Below are 15,591 nucleotides of genomic sequence, written 5' to 3'. Positions count from 1 at the left end.
GAGTCCGTGCTTTCAGACAGAAGTAATGTTAGACCTTTCATTTTACATTGACGACCGTTGAAGGACCAGTGTGTAAGATTTATGGGGATCAATTGGCAGAAATGGAATATAATATTCATAAGTATGTTTTAATTAATGTATACTCACCTGAAAATAAGAGTCGTTGTGTTTTCGTTAACTTACCTCAGAATGAGCCCTTAATATTTACGGAGGGAGCGGGTTTTCTTCCACAGAGCCCGCCATGTGACAAAAGTCTTCTGATTTATTCAACAAGCTGCCCTAAATCTGAAGAAATTCAGTTTATGATGCTATAAAACAGAGAAGAGCAGCAAACTGTTACATTGAAAACGCTGAAACCAGATAATATTTGACAGAACCCTACGCTGCCCTTAGTTACTGTTGCTATGGTGGAGGGACTAACGGTTACCAACGTTTAATAAGTTGAAGGTGACAGATTTATCATTAAAATTCATACTATTTTTTTTATTTAAGTCTTTCCTTTCAGATAGAAATAGATAAAGTAATGCTTTTAATTTTTTTTTTTTAATTTTACCGACTGTAATGGCAACTGATGCTAGTAGGTAGCGACCTAGCTAATTTGAACTCCATGAGTTAGTTGAAAACTGTCTCTAGTTGAATTTTTAATGTCTCTAGCTGACTTGTATAAAAATAAGAAACCTGCAAACTAGTCTCAAATATGAATGTGGATGGCTTCATACACGATATGCTCAACAGTGAAAAGTGCCAATCAGGATTCCCCTCAAAAAGTCTTCAAATGTCTTGATCTATTCAACAAACAGCCCTAAATCTGAAGAAATTCAGTTTATAATGATATAAAACAGAGAAAAGCTGCAAATTGTCACAATGGAGACGCTGGAATCAGAGAATATTTGACATTTTTACTTCATAAATGACCAGCCCTTTCTGGGCCACAACATCATCCTTAGTTACTGTTGCTATAGAGATTTTACCATCAAAATTCATGGTAATTTTTTGGAAAAATTTGTCTTTGATTTCAGACAGAAGTAAACAAAAGCAAGCATCTCATTTTTAATTGATGACTGTTAGTTTTACTGAATGTAATGGCAACTGTTGCTATAGCTGAGTTGGTTGAAAACTGTCTCCAGCTGACTTGTATGAAAATCAGCCTTCAAAATTAGTCAAATATGAATTTGAGTGGCTACCCAGCAAACAAACGCACACAGGCCTCCCTGTGGGACAAAAAAATGTTTTATCCTTATAGATGCTCTAAGCAGGGAAACTCAAACTTTTTTATTTAAGGTCCACATATGCATAATACTGTTACGTAAGATCAGAGGTCTGCAACCAGCAAAATGTAACACACATATAAATGAAAGTCAATAAGTCATCCATGACATAACAACATAGCAGCAGTTTTAATATTATAGATAGTAAAAACTTGTCTGATGAGTTTTTTCACAAAAAAGTTCAATTACCTTGATAAAAAAACTCTTAAACCGTCATCGCTTCCTTCTCTGGAAAAATCCAGAATCTCTGAATATGTAAACATGGTTGATTTCTTTCCACATCACACTTGTGTAAATTGCATACTGGAGCACAATTGGCTCCAAAATAGTTGTGATGTCCTAAATCCTGCGGGTGGGTCCAGGTGTTAGACTGAGATTTAAGGTGAGCTCAGAGAACAAATTCTGCACTATGAAGAACAGTAATAAACACATTTTTGAGCAGAAGGGGACTTTAAATATTCCTGAGCTGCCATCTTCAAGCCTTTTTCTTCTTTCCTGTTGCCACTTGGAGGTTTTTCATCTGGTTTCTTCAGTTTCTCGTTCTCTCTGCTGTATCCTCGGTGAAGTCCTGGTCCGTATCCTGGTCCTGGTCCTGGTCCTGGTCATCCTCTTCCACAGGTTTTCAGTCTGTTGTGTTTTGCTGCCGAGGACTCGTCTCTCCACCGTCAGCACCTCCTCATACAGGTAGGCCGGCTTCACGTCCAGCAGGAAGGAGAAGAGCTGCAGCAGCCAAACGAACATCCTCGGCAGCGTCGGCTCAACCTCCGAGTAGTGACTCCTGCACTTCCTGTAGAGAAGAAGAAGACAACATCAGCACCAGAGGAGCCTCCACACCTGCGGCAGCTGGAGGACACTGATGTGAGAGGTTACCCGCGTTCGCAGGGTCTGAGTGGTGGATGCCAGTATGTTGAGTTGGAGGGCGTCAGGACGTCGTGTTTCAGGGTCAGGACGGCGTCCAGCTTCTTCTGGTGAAGACTGGGACCGTCTGCTCCGTCCTCGTCCCCCCAGCAGAACCTGAAACTGGACGGACCGACGCACTGGACACCTGCCGGCCGAGAGGACAGCTTCTCGAAACAGATCTGCACCTGCTCTGCTATTCCTGCACACACACATTTATTAATTGATTTGTAGATCAAAACAAAATTAATCAATCAATTAGAAATTTCAACAACAATATTTGATGGTTACAGGTTCACAAATGTAAGAAGTTGCTGCTTTTCTTGGTCTCAATTTTAGTAAATTGAGTATTTTTAGGGTTTGGACTGTTGCTCGGACATTTAATGACATCAACTTGTGCTCTGGGATGTCTGGGAATTTTTTTTTTAAATATATGTTTACTATTTTTGGGGAGCATAGAGGTAAAATGACCAACATACAAACAAGCACATCAATATTAATGACAATAACCACTGTCATAAATTAAATACAGGGCAGTTTTTCTTCAAAGAGTACTAAAGTGTAAATACACAGCAAGGTGCTTTACATTGGACGCAACACATTAGTTCTTACCCTAAAAACCCAAATGTAACCCGTTTTCTATTATGTATAACGAAGAAAAAACTTTGAATCGTCACATTTGAGAAACTAAAACCACCAAACTTTTGGAATTTTTGCTTAATAAGCAATTATTTGATTATCAACATTCATCTTCAAAACTTTAAAATGTGTTGTAGAAAAATTCATCCACTGATGAAGACCGTGTGATACAGTTGAAAGCTCCCAAACAAACTAGTAAGTGAGCTAAGACGTTTTCGTTGAAAAGTTTTGTTTAATTGCGAGTTTGTTTCAAACTGTGTTTAATAGTAAATGATTTTGTGTCAAAGTCCAGTTTAATACTATTTTTAAAATATTCATATTTTCAGTATTTACTGATGTGTTCACATGTTCCTAAATAACTAAATTACCTAAAAAACAATTTACACACACAAAACTTGGGGCTTGTAGTTCCAGTTGCTTTATTTCCCCTTTAATTTTTTTCCCTTTAACTTATTATTTTTATTCAGTTTTTTACGTATTCTTTTTTATATGTATTTGTTTCTCTTAAAGAGTTTTTTTAAAAATTTTATTTTCATTTGTTTCTCTTTTTCTTTAATTCTCTTATTTTTCATTTATTTTCAAATTATTTAAATTTTTCTTTGTTTCATTATCTTACTGTTTTTCTTTATTTTTTAAGACATTCTTTATTTTATTGTTTGTCCTTTATTCAGTTTTTATTTTCTGACAGTAGGTGTCAGTTGTTGTTTCAGAGTTTTTACAGTTTACAAACTGAGAATCTTACTTTTCTGCTTCATCACGACCCATTTGTTCTTCTTGTTCAAGTGCAGAGGTTTCTTTGCCTTCCACTGTTTCCTGTGGACGAGAGAATTAATAAATATATTAGTGATTAAAAAACATTTTGTTCTCAAACGCACACCAAACTCAATCAATAACAAACAAACATTTAAAAAGCTTAAACATGCCTTATTTATCACATAATACACCATTAAATGTCTTAATTTAATGTCGCCAAGTTCCCTTAATGCGTAAAATTAGAGCGCAGGACTGTTCTTTGCTTTCTTTTATTTAAGGATTAAAGGATTTCGGTTGTTTAACGTCTGAACTTGCAGATACTTCCTGTCTGCGTTGTTCTTGTGAATATTTTAGCTTTTACAGCAAGTAAAAATGTGAAGAAAACATTCGTATCGATCACATATTGAAGCCTGTAGACAAAGTTCAAGTTTAAAGATTGTAGCTTTGTGAGACGCTGATGAAGTGATGGAAAACGTTTTGAATGTAAATGAAGGTTAGTCTCTGCAGACGTGACGTCTCACCTGGCGGCGTCCTGGTCTCCGCTCTGCTGAGCTCGGAGCAGAGCGGCCTGCAGCAGCCGGTACCACCTCCGCAGGTTAAACATGTCTCCTGTCACACAGCAGAGACACCAGAACACAATCAATCAACCGGAGAGTCAGAGTCAATACACAGCTGAGTGATTTGATCAGTTATTGATTTACACTGAAATATGATGATGTAATACTGTAATCAAAGTGAAGCACACACACACACACACACCTGGTTCGTCCTGCTCGCTTGCTTCACTGGATAAAATCCTGAAAGACACAAATCAAAGTGACACTTTGCATTTGGTCGGTACGGAGGCCCAGAAGGCCAAAAAGATCTTGTGCTGGGCTGCAGCTAACGATTATTTTCATTATTGATTAACCTGCTGAAACTTGGGGCTAGAAGTGCCGGTTTCTTTATGGATGTTTATTTATTTTTTCCTTTTTTAAAAAAAATTGTTTTTCCTTTAACTTAAAATTTTTATTTATTTTTTTTAAACTTCTTTTTTTGACATCTCTCTTTATTTTTTCCCTTTACTTTATTTTTATTTATTTATTTATTTATTTACTTATCTGTATTTTGTATCTCTTTGTTGTGATCAACATTTTTCACAATTTTCTGACATTTTATGGACCAAATGACTAATCGAGACAATAATCAACAGATTAATAAATAATGAAAATAATCATTAGTGTCTGATGTCACATCAACGTCAGAAGTCTTCTCCCAAAAAACTGATTTAAAGGATAAGTTCGGGCTTTTTAGAGTCTTCAATATAATACTGACATGCTCGTAGCAAAATCCAAATATCTTGAGCTGGAACAGTTTTAGTCGTCCTCTGACTCATCCTGAACAGACTAAATGATGACATGAATCATGACTTGATACCTTCAAAGACTGACGCAAATCTCAACTTAACTGATTTCTTCTCCCGCAGATCCAAAAATCAATCCTGACAATCAGAAATATGTAAATCAGAGTTACCACTCGCTGTGGTCGTCCAGGCCGAAGAGAAGCTTCAAGGTGACGATGATGAGGGCGGCGGCCTGCATGTCGTACTGCGGCAGGACGGGATGAGACGAGGGCTCGAACGCGTGGAGCGTTTGATCAGCCATGCCGGCGCGCTCCATCAGCCTGCAGACCCACAGGTGGAGCTCGTCTGTGAGGAAGAGAAGAAGAAGAAAAGGAGAATCAGGTTTAATGCGGGTGTTACAGATGAATCAGTGTTGTTGGTATCGTCTGCAATGTGGTGCAGGTGTACCGGGCAGGTTGGCGTCGGTCAGGTAGCGCACGCTGAGCAGCGCCGGGTGCAGCAGACTCTGCCTGCTGATTGGAGGAAAAGCAGGAAGCTGCAGGAAGAGAGCCAGATTCTGAGCCTCCTGATGCACCGCCCGGTTAGACGGATAGCTCTGCAGAAAATAATTATTGTCAGAAAAACTAGAAACTTCTGAATTTAAATACTTGTATTTTCTTTATTTGTGTTTATTTCTTCATCCAAAGTTTATCTGAAGCTAACATGAAGCTTCAGAAACACTTTTAAATGCACAAAATGACATTAATTAAAAAGCTGCAGCTCGATTTTCATTTTATTGCTAAAAGTTTGATTTCTGACCTCGACTCTGAAGATGAGCGAGTCTTTTCCTTCCAGCTTCATCTCTTCAGGAAGTTCTTCGTAAGCGTTCACATACGGGACGTGTCCTTCTTTCACCAACCTGAAACCAAACCATCAACAAACTGATCCAGGACTTTCCAGGACTACACCTGCATCGTTTCAGCTCTGTTAGCGTCCGGGTGTGCTTGTTACCTGAGCAGGTCGCTGAGCGTCAGCGCCTCACGGCACCAGATCAGAGCCAGGTGGATCAGAGCCAGAGTCTTCCTCAGGGTCATCAGACCGCGGCCCCGCCTCAGCCGAGCCGACAGGTAGGCGGTGGCGTCCACCGAGCCCGAGCACAGCGACCATTCACTGGAGTTCTCTGCAGGGCGAGGGGCGGAGTTAAAGGAGTATTTCACCTACTGCAGGACTGAGCTGTAAAATACTTTTCATCAGGATTTTTGTCCACAAATACAAAGAAGCTGATTTAATTTCTATAAAAGGAGATTGAGTGATTCAATAATATAATATATAATAAGATTTATACACATTTACACACTTTTTCCCCTGAAAACTTTAAATCAAATCAATTATTTAACGAATATTAGATAAAAAAGTATCTTTAAATTCACATCGCAAGAGAAAAATGTGGATTTTTTTTTAAAAAATGAACAAAATTGACTTTTAAAATGTATAAAACACACACAGACACAGAAGGAAAACCTTAATCGGACCTTTAATATCACCATGTAGCTCAAAGTAACGATCATATCTGACTATTTAACAGGTGATTTTGTATAAATAAGATGATTTATGGTTTATTTTTATTTCCATAGTTAAAATTAATTTAGTATTTCTGCTAATCTGATTATTAAAAGCTGATATCTGCTGTTCTTTAACTTGTTAAAACAGATCATTGTTTATTTGTTTGGGAAATCCAGAATATTATTATATCTATCTGGCCTTAAAAAGCACACAGTCAACAGTTTTTATTTTCAGGTCCTCTCTACCTGCGTTTGATCCGGCCGTGCTGGGCGGGTGTGTCTCGCCATCCGTCTCGCTGGCCGACATGATGGACGACTCAGGCGCGCTGTCCGACTCCGAGTCCGGACCTCCCTGAGGAGAGAGAGAGGGAGAGAGAGAGAGAGAGAGAGAGAGAGAAATATAAAATACAGTTAAGTAATTAAAACAAAACAAATATAAATAGACAAACAGACAAAGTTACTTTGAGTTTGATTCTATAAATATGCGTCTTTAGTTGGGATTTAAACATGGTGACAGAGGATCTGACGGTGAGCAGCAAACTGAATCCATTCAGGCTCAGATTCTCTGTGCAAACCACTGAATCCCCCTCAAAGTATCAATATACTGTATATTAGAGCCCGATCGATATATCAGTCAGCTGGTATTAACAGGCCCATCACACATATATCAGTATCAGCGTATATGTTGTTCGTTAGGTGCTGATATTAAAAAAATAAATACATTTTAAGTTATACAGGCAGCATTTTACGTATGTTTGATCCTTTTTCTTAATTCAAATTCAATATATACATACATGGTTTTTTAAATTTATTTAAAGATATTTAAATATAAGATATTTTTATTTATTTATAATTATTAAATTCCCAGTGAATGTTACTGTGTTTGTGCACTGATGTCATTTTCTACAATAAAATTTATTGTTAATTTATTGTTGATAACCACATTTTACTCCCTAATGTCAGTATCGGCCCCAAAAATCCAGTATCGGTCAGGTTCTACTGTATATATTGATAGATACTGTTTTAAATATCTGATTGTGAACTGGAGATAATAATCAGAGTTCCGATTATATTAATACACACAGATTTTATCCAACGAGGAGGTTAAATGATTTAAACTCTGGAAATGTTGAATATCTGAAAGCAGAACAAAAAAAGCAGAAACTCTTGAGAAGGTTGTAAACATCCTGAACAGCAGCTCTGATCATGTGACTGACATTTAAAACACCTGAACATGTTGGTAGTTTGTGAACGCACCAGTTTGAACTTGGAGCTCCTCACTGGGTTGTTGGTATAAGCCTGCCGACTCTTCTGCAGGTAGAGTCTCCACAGCGGACATAAAACCTCGTCCTGAAACGACACAAACACAACAGATCAGAGTTTTCTCCTCTAACTGTTACTTTAGCTTTAAAAGAAGGATCAGGATCAGACCTTGAAGTGAGGGGAGACTCCCAGTCTGAGCAGAGCGTCGGCCTGGTTTCTCAGGATGAACTGGAAGCCTTCACAGATCATCCACACACGACCTCGCTCTAAAAAAACCCCCCCAAAAAGCACATCACATCCTGCATTTAACAACATGAATTAAACAAAACTGATGTGAATTTTTTTTTAAAATCAATATTTATAAATTAGCAAAATTTCTGCTCATGTTTCTGTGGATTTTAAAGGAAGCTGATTTCAAATTTGATGATTAAATTATTATTTTTGACTAAGTGTCAAAAAATGTCCATTCGAGTTTCCCAGAGTCAAACGAGACATGTTTAAATGTTTTGTTTTGTCCGATTAACAGTGCAAAAACCCAAAAATATTCAGTTTATATGAACCAGAGACTGAGTTGAGTTTTTGCTTAAAAATGATTCAAATATAAATCAATCATTACATAGAATTCAAAATTAAAAGATTAATTGAAGTATATAAGTTCTTTATATAAATGAAATAAAATAAATATGTTTTTAATCACTGAGCTTCAATAAATCTTTCATTTTTCTGTCTGTTTGAACTTTTAGACCCCAGCAGGCTGAGGTGAAACACAGCTGACATCAGCGTGTTTGTAAACCTGTTCAGTTTTTTATTTTTGGCCTCTGTGAGACTCCGTAGTTTGGGAACACTAACCGGTCTTCTTGTGTCTGCTTCCTTTGCTGATGGTGGAGACCCGGGTGGATCCAGGAGTGAATGTCAGATCCACCACCTCTTTGGTTCTCTGAGGATGTTCGGACACATTCACACAAGTTAAAAACAGGTTAAAAACAGGTTAAAAACAGGTGATAATCAGCAGATCAATAGTGCCAGCTGCTGACAGACTGCAGTACTGCAGCCTGATGGGAAACGACAGCTAGTTATCAATCATTTGTAAAGACAGACGCTTTGAATCACTGTGAGATATTAATGTCACTGAATAATGCGGATGGGATTATTATTAGTGTGGTATTCTTTCCCCCGAGAGAATAACCAATCAGATGTCCCGATGATGTCATGTTGTTATGTACTGACATGTTGATAGATGTTAAATAAAGCATTTGTATCCTGCATGTCATCGGTGTCAGAGCTTTTATGTATTAGACACTGAGAGCGTCATTATGATAAACAGATTAGTGTGTCAACACTGTGGAGGTAAACAATATAATCACTAGGGCTGGGCAATATATTGATATTATATCAATATCGTGATATGAGACTAGATATCGTCTTGGATTTGGATATCATAACATCATGACATGATGTGTGTTGTCTTTTCCTGGTTTTAAAGCAGCATTACAGTAAAGTGATGTAATTTTCTGAACTTACCAGACTGTTGTATTATTTGTCTTCACCCACTGAGTCATTATATCCACATTACTGATGATTATTTATCAAAAATCTCATTGTGTAAATATTTTGTGAAAGCCCCAATCATCATCCCTAAAATATTGTCGCAATATCGATATCGAGGTATTTGGTCAAAATTATTGTGATATTAGATTTTGTCCATATCGGCCAGCTCTAATAATCACATGACCATAACAGAACATGTAGAAACATGATTCATATTTCCCAAATATTAAAGATAAGGCCAAATCATAAAATAAGTTTGTGAATGATTATAGATGTCTTTGAAACAGAGTAGGAGGCCTATGTTTGTATTTTTTGCTTTTTTGTCAGATGATAAACTGTTCTGAATATGTGAGGCACATAAAAAGTTAAATGTTGTATTTACAATGATGGGAGCTAATTAACAGTGTTTGGATTATTCTTCTAATAAGATACAACAGAGGTTTAGTTTGTTAAAGTCGCCTCATGTTATTCTGAGCTGCAGTGATGAAGTCAGAGTGTAAAAGCATCGACGCTGTCAGGAAACACTTCAGGAATCAAAGAAACTCAATTAAAACAAAGCTAAAATAATCATCATGTGTTTAATGTCGTTAGCTCTGTTTTAAAAGCGGACAGAAGCCTGGAACAATAAAATGGTCCTACTGATCTATAAAAAAATATATATATATATGTTTTAAAGCACAAAGTGGACAGAAGAAGGAATGATGACTCGATGTTTCCAGTGATCTGATTGGTCAGTGGTTGAGATGTTGACAGGTTTTTATGCTGAACAGTTCAATTTAAGTTACCGTGGTGATTTATCCCTGTTAAAAGTGGTGCCTGAAAACCTGAGTTAAGTTAAAGATGGCTTCATGTTATCAGGCCCCAGATCAGCTGTTATTGTTGTTGTTGTTATTTACCTCGATGACGTTGTGGCAGGATCTGCAGTAGAAACGACCCTCATCTGAAACTCCCCAATCCACCGCCGAACACTGAGCACAAGGCTCCCTGAAGCCAGCCTGAACACACACACACACACACACGCACACGCACACGCACACACATAATAAGTTACTATGTGATTCACAAGTAGCTCATTTCAGAAACTGTTACCTCCTGTTAATTTGGGTTTAGGGCTGTAACTAACAACAACTAACAGCATACATTTGCACAACAAAATGATGAATTGATTATTAAAATAGTTGGTGATTCATTTTCTGTCACTTAGTGGACTAATCATTACAGTTCTATTTGGGTAATAAGTAGAAATATTTAATGAGTTTACTGGTTGATAGAAAATTGCAAAACTTCAAACACGAACATCATATCAGTAAAGCAAAAGAAAACAAACTACTTCATTTCAATACCTTTCTGACATATTAAGATTTATAATGTTAAAGCATCTTTTTAAATGTATTTTAAAATAACACAGATAAAACGACAACCATTAACTTCCACAAATGTAGCAGAAAAGGCCACTAACAGACTTAAAATAATAACTTTTGGCATTTTAACACCTCTTGTCAACACTTCATAGATAAAATGGAAAATGGAAATTTACTCTTCCCTCCCTTATTGGAAACTGTAAATCCTTCTTGAGTGGGTTTAAAAGCTTTGTACGGTGAAGTAAGATTTCTGCTAAATCTGGCTACAAAAAGAAGTACATTTAACTTTAATTTAAATAAGTTTTATCGTTTAGCTTATTTTTGAATCCACATTACTACAGGTTCAATCCAGGCTGTATTAAAACATTTGGTTGGTGTAACAGTTAGTGAACATGAGCCGATTGTTAAACTGGATCCTGTAGATAATTAAAAATGTCTAACTTGTGTTGTGTGGTGGTTGAAAAATGTTTTACACGTAAAATAACATAAAACCGGTAGATTAATTAATGGAATCCGGTGTTACGCCAAATACACGTATAAATTGATTATTAGCTACGACCGTTAGCGACCAACTTTATCAGACTAACAGAAAAGTGCAGCATTAATTACCGTGTGCTCCTCGTCCATGTTCACTTAATTAGAACCGATTTAACGTAAAGATTTCATTTATTTGCCGTAGTTCGTCCGTAGATCCACATGTAGCCGGTTTGTTTGGGAGTTTCTTCTTCTTCTGCTGTGATTTCCGGGTCACTGACCGCCTCCACAGCGCCCCGCTGCCTCCTACAGGCCGGAACATGAACTGCAACTGATTTTACTCCATGAAGATAGTGGACAGATGTTACTGTAATTTAAAATATTTAATAGTTAGAAAAATATATGTTTACTTTATCTAAAAAAGACAGTTTAAGATTTTATTTTCTGTGTTATGCAAAAATGGGTGTTAAAAATCAGCTTTTCTGAGTGTAAAATATGGATTCATACTAAAAGTAAAAAAAGAAGTTCATTATACTGACATCACACTACATACACAAACTGACACGACACAAATGTAATCTATGTATATTCACTTTCAATGCAAGTTATATTGACCTCAAAATCTCTTAAAGACAATAAGCCTTTTTAACAGTTCTGTTTTTTATTGTTTTTGTTTTCTTTAAGTCAATATATCTTTATTTTATAGTATATTGTCTATATACAACAATCACTGACAACATTAGGGCTGCAAATAACAATTGCTTTTATTATTCAATTGATCTGCGGAATATTTTTAATCAATTCATCATTTGGTCAATAAAATGTCCGAGGTGTGTCAATGTCTTATATTGTCCAAATATTATATCGTCCCCAAAATATTACATTTACACTAATGTAAGACCAAGAAAAGCAACAACGTCTCAGATCTGAGTGCCTTGCCTCTTACAGAGTGTGTGTGGTGTCTAATAATGAGTTTATTTTAGTTTAGATTGTGTTTTAAGGTGTGTTTAATTCCCTGCAGGTTTTTTTGTTTTATATGGAGGACGGTCAGTGGTGGACAGAAACTAAATACATTTACTGAAGTACTGTACTTAAGTACAGTTTTTAGGTACTTGTACTTTACTTGAGTTTCTCCATTTGATGCTACTTTATACCTCCACTCCACTACATTTCAGAGGGAAATATTGTACTTTCTTCTCCACTACATTTATTTAACAGCTTTAGGTACTTTTCAGATGATGATTTGACACAATGGATAATATAACAAGCTTTTAAAATACAACACATTGTTAAAGATGAAACCAGTGGTTTCCAACCTTTTTGGCTTTTGACGTCTTACAAAAAGCAGTGTGTAGTCGGGGTCACATTTCAGATGTCTATGAGTTGTTAACAGCTCCACCAAATAGTAATTTTTCCCTCTAAACTTCTCACGTGCTTTCATTTCAATAAATGTTCAAATGATCCAATATTTCACCAAAAATGAAAGATTAGAGAAAAAGTCCAAAAACTGAAAACAGATTTGTGTATCAGAACTTTGTTTTTTCTTCTTTCCTCTCCCATTAATCATCTCACGACCCCTCAGATTTATCTGCTGACCCTTTGGAGGAGCCCACTGGACTGAACTAGCTAACTGTATATAAAGTAGTTGAAACTAGCTCCACCTCCAGCAGCTACAACAGTAACATGCTGCTCTAATACTGATGCTTCAGTATTAATAATCTAATGATGTCATATATAATAATATATCAGTCAGAGGGACCAAACCACTACTTTTACTGCAATACTTTAACTACATCAAGCTACTAACACTTATATACTTTTACTGTAGTAGGGTTTTTCATACAGGACTTTTACTTGTAAAGGAGTATTTTTACATTGTTGTGTTGGTACTTTTACTTAAGTAAAGGATCAGAGTACTTCTTCCATCACTGAGGACAGTTTCCAGTTCCCTGTGATGTACTCTGTCAGTGTTTTATTGGTTTTCAGCTCTACATATATCTTGTAGTAAAAGCGGATTTAGATGAGCTCAGATGTTATAAATAGACCGTCCAGATGTCTCTCTGTTATTCTCTTACATAAGATGGACGACAGACACGTTTCTCTTTTATTTCGTTCAGTTTCTGTGTTTATTTGAGCAGCTTTAACACCTTTTTACTCTCAACACTGTAAAAAATCACGTCAAATTACTTATTCTTTTTTAATGTCGGGGTCTTTTTGGATTCCAGCGTGTTTGACTCAGAAGCGTCAAGCTCGACACAGTGAGAACAAAACATGACGGCGGGTTGTAAAAACAAAGCTGGGACCTTTAACACTTACATTAACACATTTAATACTGTTATACATTAACGTATTTTTACACCAAACATATTTAAATTTGACCACTTTAATCAAATTTATAGATATATATAAAGTATTCAGCATTTCTCAACTGGAATTTAATTCCATGATGAACAATGTGAAACAGTCTCGTAAAGGGAAATACATTTTATAAAACATATAATTTAATGAGTTAACTGAATAAATAAAACATGAAATATTTATTTCAAATAATTAAACTTTTTTTAAAAAAAATTTAATTGTTTGTTATTTAAAGTTGTGTGTGTGTTGGGAAAACTTGGATTTAATTTTTTTTTTTTAATTATACTTTTTATTTAGCTCATTCATTCATTAGGGCATTTTTATCTTTGGTGCTGGATTTCTTTATATTTTTACTTTTTTGTATTTACTTTATTATTCATTGTCATAATTGTATAATATTATTTGTATTATATTTATTTTATCTACGTTTACTTGTTTTTATATATTTATTAATGAGTTTATTTATTTTAGTGGTGTTACAACTGTTTCTTATTTCCCCAGAGGGGCAACTAGTTGTCCAGCAGTAAAAACAGTAATAACACAAGATCAAAAACACTCAAAGCAATTAAATACAACATATAATAAAAAGTCAAAAACATAGACATAGACATAGTGTACATAATATTTACCCAGCGTGGTTGGGTGGTCAGACTGATATGACCTTTTTTCTATTGGAGTTTAACAGTAAGTGTATAAAGGAGTGTTTGTATCTGTTGATTTTGGTTTGCAGGTATTTGAAGGAGGAACCTGAGGGCAAAGTCTGGGAGGGGGACTTTAGGGTTTATATTTATTTCATTTTATCTTATTGTTCAAGCTTTATCGACTTTGTTACATTTTAAACACTTAAAGTCCTCCTCCACTCAAAAATATGTTTTTCTTCTTGTTGCTTCAGTTGGCTGTTTGAGCTTCTCTGTGCAGAGTTTGTTTTCACATTCCACTGCTGAAGGACAAAAATTTCTCTGAGCTGATGGAAAATCTGATTTTAAGGGCGGACCTACCTGCATGATTCATGACATCACAACTAGTTTGGAGCCAATCATGGTCCAGTATTCAATTTACACAGGTATGATGTGGAAACCTGAAGCCTCCAGGTAGGAGGAGAAGTAGGAGACATCTTGTGTCCAACATTTAAACTTGTGAGATGAAACACATTTGCATATTTATAGATTCTGGCTTTTTTTAATGAGGGAGAAGGAGGAGATGCCATTTTAAGGATTTTAAGGAGATGATTGATCCTCTTTTATGGAAAAAAAAATCTGACACAAATTATTATTCAAAGAAAAGTATTTTATATAAACATCTTTATCAACATTTTACTTAAAGCTTGTATCATGACGACAGTTAAATGTGCCCCCGAAGAGGAAGAAGAAGAAGAAGAAGAAGAAGAAGAAGAAGCAGGAGAAGAAGCAGTTAGATGTACCATGGATGTATAAAGAGAAATAATATTGTAAGAAACCAGACATTTATATTAATTTAGATGATTAAAATCACATAAAGTGAATACACCCATGGATTTAACCCAGAAGAAGAAGAAGAAGAAGAAGAAGAAGAAGAAGAAGAAGAAGAAGAAGAAGTAAGAAGAAGTTAGATGTACCCATGGATGTATAAAGAGAAATGACTGAGAATGAAATGATATTGTAAGAAACCAGACATTTATATTAATTTGAAGGATTAAAATCACATTCTCTTTATATATCCATGATTTACCCTCAAAGAAGAAGCAGTTAGATGTACTTCCGGCCTGACGCTCCTGTTTGTTGCTAGCTTGACTCACTCGGCAGCTGTCCGTCTTCCTGGTTCTGCGGACTGGAGGCGTTTTTCAACCAGTTTCTAAACAAAACAAAGACAACAGCTGGACGAGATTAACTCCACTTTAACCTTAAATGTCTTTTAAAACTCAAGCTTTTTTAAATCCAAACTGTCGTTAAAGTGTTAAATCTGATGCGTCGAGACGTTTAGCCCGAAACAACCCGCGACGACCTTTTTTTTTCTCCATTCAGTCCATCCATCAGTCAAATCGTCAAACATGAGACAGGAGCTGGTTTTCTTCACTGTTTTCATCGTTTTAACGGGAGCAGCCATCTCTCCGCCTGCAGACTCACAAGACCATGAGTACAGTAAGTGTTTAAATGCGATTTTTAATCCTC

The 15,591-nt window shown here is 36.0% G+C and overlaps 3 protein-coding genes across 5 annotated transcripts in view; 1 reads left to right on the top strand and 2 right to left on the bottom strand.

The window, feature by feature from the left end:
• The window catches only part of klf11a (Kruppel like factor 11a), a 33,083-nt gene extending 32,666 nt beyond the window's left edge, over positions 1-417 (bottom strand). For both annotated transcript variants that reach the window (XM_067573122.1, XM_067573123.1), the window contains exon 1: positions 184-417. The gene's annotated coding sequence lies outside the window, so the exon portion shown is untranslated. The remainder of the gene's footprint in view (positions 1-183) is intronic.
• An 840-nt stretch (positions 418-1,257) lies between these two features.
• taf1b (TATA box binding protein (Tbp)-associated factor, RNA polymerase I, B) lies at positions 1,258-15,232 on the bottom strand. Of its 2 annotated transcripts, none has more exons than XM_067573120.1 (15): positions 15,152-15,232; positions 10,148-10,246; positions 8,553-8,640; positions 7,872-7,969; positions 7,698-7,790; positions 6,687-6,792; positions 5,890-6,058; positions 5,698-5,797; positions 5,347-5,494; positions 5,070-5,244; positions 4,317-4,354; positions 4,079-4,166; positions 3,547-3,617; positions 2,139-2,367; positions 1,258-2,055 (listed from the first exon to the last, which is right to left on the bottom strand). In XM_067573120.1, exons 4-15 carry the CDS (start codon positions 7,950-7,952, stop codon positions 1,785-1,787), a joined length of 1,569 nt encoding a protein of 522 aa, XP_067429221.1. In that variant the 5' UTR covers positions 7,953-7,969; positions 8,553-8,640; positions 10,148-10,246; positions 15,152-15,232; the 3' UTR covers positions 1,258-1,784. The 2 variants fall into 2 exon arrangements, with proteins under 2 accessions (XP_067429221.1, XP_067429220.1); XM_067573119.1 differs by lacking the exon at positions 15,152-15,232 and adding an exon at positions 11,222-11,363.
• Positions 15,219-15,591, top strand: part of adam17b (ADAM metallopeptidase domain 17b) — a 17,271-nt gene continuing 16,898 nt past the window's right edge. The window contains exon 1 of the mRNA XM_067573117.1: positions 15,219-15,561. Within this exon, the coding sequence (XP_067429218.1) occupies positions 15,471-15,561 (91 nt within the window). The 5' untranslated portion in view covers positions 15,219-15,470. The remainder of the gene's footprint in view (positions 15,562-15,591) is intronic.

Source organism: Thunnus thynnus, chromosome 18 (assembly GCF_963924715.1).
Source record: "Thunnus thynnus chromosome 18, fThuThy2.1, whole genome shotgun sequence".
Lineage (NCBI taxonomy): Eukaryota > Metazoa > Chordata > Actinopteri > Scombriformes > Scombridae > Thunnus > Thunnus thynnus.
This window is presented reverse-complemented; position numbering and strand designations above follow the sequence as displayed.